The sequence below is a fragment of the Nomascus leucogenys genome, chromosome 2 (genome assembly GCF_006542625.1).
Source record: "Nomascus leucogenys isolate Asia chromosome 2, Asia_NLE_v1, whole genome shotgun sequence".
Classification (NCBI taxonomy): Eukaryota; Metazoa; Chordata; class Mammalia; order Primates; family Hylobatidae; genus Nomascus; species Nomascus leucogenys.
This window is the reverse complement of record NC_044382.1, coordinates 89129106-89135139: the sequence shown is the minus strand read 5'-3', so window position 1 is coordinate 89135139 and position 6034 is coordinate 89129106. Positions and strand designations below refer to the sequence as shown.

Here is a 6034-nt window from a genome sequence, read left to right as displayed (position 1 = left end):
CTGGTTTTTATTTAGATCTTTACTTAATTGGACCTTTAACTTCTCACTCGAGGCTGTCTATCTAATAATTATGAAAAAAAACAAGCAGATTGTAAAGGTGAAAAGTTATGAACTTGATGTAGACACAATGGTCATTAAAGACCAGACTTACATAACTGCTGAAGTAATGAGTAATATAAGTGTCAATCTTCTTATTCTATAGCTCTTTCTTGGTTGAACCAGCAGATCTGCCAAAGGTTTGATGATTGATCATGCCTGACAAGTTGGATGTAACAGATGTAGTTTTTTAAAGATTCACCTTTTTGTCTGCTTTTGGTATTTTCTATCTTAGGCTGCTAGCTGACCTCATTTTTCCCCTAAGAGCTTTTCTTGCAACATGAATATTGAACTGGGTATTGCAAGCTTTCTTATTAAGACAAACATCCAGGCTTCTACAGGATCTGTCTTTTTTCTGAAATGTACCCTTCATTTCTTGCTTGTTCTGCTTATACATTTCTACTTTCTTTGCTTCTGATGGCTTCTGATTTTTCTTGTCCTGTTTATAGTTTATCTGAATTGGCTTCTCTTGCAGAGTTCCCTGTTTCTGATGATGGAGTTCCTTGAGAATCTCTACTCTCTGCTGTAAGATTTGGCATTCATTCTCTAGCAAAGCTGCCATCAACTGCAATGAATAGGTGTCATGGCTCAGTTTCTTCACCTGTTCCTCCAGCTCATGCTTAGCTGACACTTCATTATTTGGCTGGGTTTGGAAATCGACTCCATTATTTCCGAGAGTTTCACTTATGTCTTTCTGAGATTTCTGATAGGATTTTATCAGTTTACTGAGCTCAATATGTTGCTTACTCCAGTGTTCTGCTTCCTGTAGTAACTGCTCCATGTTGTTCCTAATTTTCATAGTTTCTTCTTGAACATTAAGTCTGTTTTTTGCTTTTTCTTGACTTTGTTGAGTTTCGTTAAGGACTTTTTTTTCTTCTAAACGATTTACCAAATCTCTTGCAAAAACTTGTACTGTGTTCTCAGAGTTCTGGTTTTCCATTATCATCTCCTGTTTCTTTTCATTGCCTTCTTTCTCTGGGGCTAAACTAACAGGCAGGTTTGATGATAACATTTCATTGATTTTGTCAAGTCCTCTGATATTTTCTTTGTGGGCTGACACATCCTCAGGAATATTGGTTTCCTCAAAAAGTTCTTTTGCTTCTGTGATCTTCTCTTCAAAACCTGCCATATTTTTAAGAATATCTTTAATTTCTTTCAAGAGATTGTTAAACTTCTGTGCAGTCTGTTGTTCTGTAACTTGATGGCTGCTATTCTTTAGGGAAGGGAGAGAGCCCCAGGAAGAAGGAGAAAGTGATCCAATTTCGAATAAGGCAATGGTAATCCTAGGGTCCAGATATTCTTGATGAGGATCAGGAGTAGGGTTAAGGGTTTTGGAGATGATGGTCATCTCAGCTGACTTAGCAGAGCTGGCCATCAGGACAGAAGGAAAGCAGAAAACTTTAGAGATTCCAGGAAGGACAGGTGATGGTCCTTCGTGCAAATGTGGGTGGAGACTGTGGAATCAAGCAGAAGTCAGAGACCAAAGTTAAGGATTAAAATTTGGGAGATGATGTTTAGGTGGAAGGTGGCATCTCAGACAGTCTTGTGGGGGAGGAAGGGTGGGAAAGGGGACCAGGGCTGGGGCTCCATCTCTTCTCCTCTAGGCACCCGGTATTTATTCTCTGGCCCTAGCAACCAGGTCTTTATTTTGTCACTGCACAATTGTGGCCTATCCAGTGTCTGTCTCCTTTGTGTCACAATGGAAGCCTCATAAATTCCTGCCCAGTGACTCCTGCATCAAAATCAACCTTGAGCTACCCCTACTCCTCATGCCAGAAAGAGCTCTACAACAGCTCTTCCCCTCCTTAATTTCTAGGTTGCTATTCATCTCAGTCTGAATGCACTCAGTTACTTCCCTACGTCACCTCTATCCCCTCACAATCCTGACCTCAACTGCAGCATGTTTTGACCACTTAAGGGCATTGCTGAGACCAGTCCTCTCTGATGAGGTCCCCATCCTTTCATGGCACCTAAAGGCTTTACTGCTCCCATTCTAGGAGAGATGTGACTGTAAGAGAAAGTTATCCACACAAAACAAAACCCTGAGAGTGACAGCCTTTTGTGATTTTAGGAAAGTAATGTCAGGAGTCCCTCCATTCAAAAATATTCTGCTCCAAGAAGGGACTATCTGAATGGTTATTTATAATAGCAACACAATTACAAACTGGGACTTTTCTTGGCTTTGAATATAGGCATCCTTTAAGATACGCTTGACAAGCTTACTCGCAAATCATTTACATCAGGTGATAGAAAACTTTGACTATTACTTTTTGCAGTAACTTATTTGGGGATTTTTTTTTGGCTCTTTTATTGATCCCCTAAGATTTCCACACTCTACACAGTAACTTGTTAAAATGACACAGTTGTATTTCTAAAATGTTTGATTAGCAGGGCATGGTAGTGTGTGCCTGTGGTCCCAGCTACTTGGGAGGCTGAGGCGAGAGGATCACTTGAGCCTGGGAGGTTGAGGCTGCAGTGAGCCATGACTGTGCTACTTAGTGCACTCCAGTTTGGGCAACACAGCAGGATCCTATCTCAAAAAATTAAAAAACTGGCCAGGTGCAGTGGCTCATGCCTGTAATCCCAGCACTTTGGGAGGCTAAGATGGGCAGATCACTTGAGGCCAGGAGTTCAGGATCAGCCCGGGCAACATGACGAAACCCCATCTCTACTAAAAATGCAAAAATTAGCTGGGAATGGCAGCACACACCTGTAATCCCAGCTACTCAGAAGGCTGAGGCATGAGACTTGCTTGAACCCAGAAGGAGGAGGTTGCAGTGAGCTGAGATCGTGCCAGTGCACTCCAGCCTGGGTGACAGAACAAGACACTGCCTCAAAAAAAATTAAAAATTAAAAAATAAAAAGCATTTGAAACAGGTAAATTCTACAGTGGATTATAGAAAGTAACAAGTTTATTAAACTTCTTGCATTTTAATAAGCTGCTTTCTTGTCTTTTTGTTCTTAGGAGTCAGGTCTTGAGAATATAGAACTCAATCAAAGAAAACATTTCTTGCGTATGACTTTTTCTTGGCCTTCAAAATCTTGCTAGCAAGCACTTTGATAGAAATTTGCTTCCAATCTTAAGGGAAAACTCATACTCAGGTTTTTTTCACCTAGAGAAGAGAAATTTATATGTTTTCTTTCTTCTCCAGTCACCAACTCACTCTGGCTCTAATTCCCCAGAGCCTCATGCTCATCTTTCAGCCAGCTGGGCTCCAGGCCATCGTCACTGACTACTCACAGATACAGCAGGGTTGGTCTCTGTTTTTACTTGAAAAAGGAACACCTTTTCTAATTCACACAATGACAGCATAGATACTAGCAATTGTCCTTATGCTTTAATTCCATCTTAGAAGTTCAGCATTGGTTCTTATTTCCCCCTTTGACTCAAGCATCATTTAAGACAATTTCTTAATCTCCAGGACAAGGGGAATTTTTTTCTGATTCGATAATTAATTTCTAGCTTTATCATACTGTATTCAGAAAATGTCTGTTATATTTCTACCTTTTGAAATTGATATTTTCTTTCTGGCCTAATAGATTATCAGTGTTCATGTATGTTCCCTAGATACTTAAAAAGAAAATGTATTCTCTATCCTCTTGTGCTTGCAGCTTTTTAATGCTGTCAGACATAAATCTAATATTGCTCTCGTCTTGATTTTTTTTTTAATGAAAACTGGTTTGAAGGTAGCATGGTCAAGATATGAAGATAATTTTTTTCTTTAATCTGAAAAGAGCCAGGCATGGTGGCTCACATCTGTAATCCTAACACTTTGGGAGGCTGAGGTGGGTGGATCACCTGAGATCAAGAGTTTGAGACCAGCCTGGCCAACGGGGTGAAACCCCGTCTCTACTTAAAAAAAAAAAAAAAATTAGCCAGGCATATGGCATGCACCTGTAATCCCAGCTACGCGGGAGGCTGAAGCAGGAGAATCGCTTGAACCTGGGAGGTGGAGGTTGAAATGAGCCGAGATTGCACCACTGCACTACAGTGTGGGCAAAAAGAATGAAACTCTATCTCAAAAAAAAAAAAAGAGAGAGAAAAACAAAAACAAAATCTGAAAAGGATTTAAATATTTCCTTTCCCCTACAACTAGAGTGAATTCCAATTAACAGTTGTTAATTTTATTGGAATGTGTTTATGTTAGGCACTGAAAGGTAAATAAATAGATTTTGAGAAACAAGAGCAGTCCTCTTGTCTCTATTGACCCATATTCCCCAGTGGGTAACCATGGAGGTTAAACACATTTGGACTGTTTTACAATTTCTATCCACTAAGTTTCACATAGCTTAATGACTCACGAAAGAAAACATTGGCTGGGCATGGTGGCTCATGCCTTTAATCTGAGCACTCTGGGAGGCTGAGCTGGGAGGATCACTTGAGCCCAGGAGTTCAAGACCAGCCTGGGAAACATGGTGAAACCCCCGTCTCTACTAAAAATACAAAAATCAGCCAGGCGTGGTGGCGCATGTTTATAGTCCCAGCTACCTGGGAAGCTGAGGTGGGAGGATAGTGTGAGCTCAGAAGGTTGAGGCTGCAGTAAGCCGTAAGCATGCCACTGCACTCCAGCCTGGGTGACAGAATGAGACCCTGTCAAAAAAAAAAAAAAAAGAAGGAAAGAAAAAAAACTGCAAAAAACTGTTTCTAAAATTGTTAAGGTGAAAATTTGTGTCAAATTTTTCCTTCATTTTCTGTTTCTGGGGTGGCAGCAGTGTCTTGCTCTGTAGCCCAGGCTGGAGTGCAGTGGGGCAATCACAGCTCACCTACAGCCTCAGACTCCAAGGCTCAAGCAATCCTCCTACCTCAGCCTCCTGAGTAGCTGGGACTACAGGCATGCACCACCACACCTAGCTGGTTTTGGTTTGTTTTGTAGAGACGGGAATCTCACTATGTTGTCCTGGCTGGTCTCAAACTCCTGGGCTCAACTAATCCTCCTGCCTCAGCCTCTCAAACTGTTGCGATTACAGGCATGAGCCACTGTGTCTGGCCCAAATTCTTCTCTCTTTAAAACAAGATTGCCTTCAGCTACTTGGGAGGCTGAGGCAGGAGAATGGCGTGAACCCAGGAGGTGGAGCTTGCAGTGAGCCAAGATTGTGCCACCGCACTCCAGACTGGGCGACTGAGCAAGACTCCGTCTCAAAAAAAAAAAAAAAAACAAGATTGCCTTTACAAAAATATAAAATCAATGTTCTCCTTTAATACATTTGAATTTCAAAGTGAGTATCAAAATATAGAATGTAGGCTGGGCACAGTGGCTCACAACTGTAATCCCAGCACTTTGGGAGGCCGAGGCAGGCTCATCACTTGAGCTCAGAAGTTCGAGACCAGGCTGCACAGCTTGGTGAAACTCCTTCTCTACTAAAAATACAAAAAATTAGCTGGGTGTGGTGGTGTGTGCTTGTAGTTCCAGCTACTCGGGAGGCTGATGTGGGAGGGTCACTTGAACCCAGAAAGTAGAGACTGCAGTGAGCCAAGATCACACCATTACACTGCAGCCTCAGTGACAGGAGTGAGACCCTGTCTCAAAAATAAATTAATTTAAAAAAATAAAATATAGAATGTTTCATTCATTATTCTTTTTTTAAATGAAAGGTCTCACGTATTTATTACTCAACCCAGCCAACCAACATGTTCATAACAGATACACAGAGAAATATATTCCCAATAAAACGTCCAACTCTCCAGATAGGGGTGACATTTTCAGCTTGATATGGTAATGTGATTGTGACCTTCAGACAGCATAAATATGTGTGCCATCTCATGTGCAATTCCTGATAGACCCAGCTTGGTTCTTCTCCAGTGTCTCCTTTGGGAGTTGTACCTAATTTTATTACCAGTTTTCATCCAAATCCACTGGAGAATGGGACAATTTTGTTTTTGTTTCTTAGCCAGGAATCACTTAATCCTGAAAGTCTTGTAAGAAGACATGGTGAGAAG

At 41.2% G+C, this 6034-nt stretch overlaps 1 protein-coding gene across 1 annotated transcript; it reads right to left on the bottom strand.

The window, feature by feature from the left end:
• Positions 1-270: 270 nt before the first annotated feature.
• On the bottom strand, positions 271-1714 carry SPZ1 (spermatogenic leucine zipper 1). Its single transcript, XM_030823202.1, has one exon. It carries the CDS (start codon positions 1469-1471, stop codon positions 323-325), a length of 1149 nt encoding a protein of 382 aa, XP_030679062.1. The 5' UTR covers positions 1472-1714; the 3' UTR covers positions 271-322.
• Positions 1715-6034: the final 4320 nt, after the last annotated feature.

Coding starts and splice junctions, on each gene's coding strand:
- SPZ1 (XM_030823202.1), bottom strand. CDS start 1,471: ATGGCCAGCTCTGCTAAGTCAGCTGAGATGACCATCATCTCCAAAACC.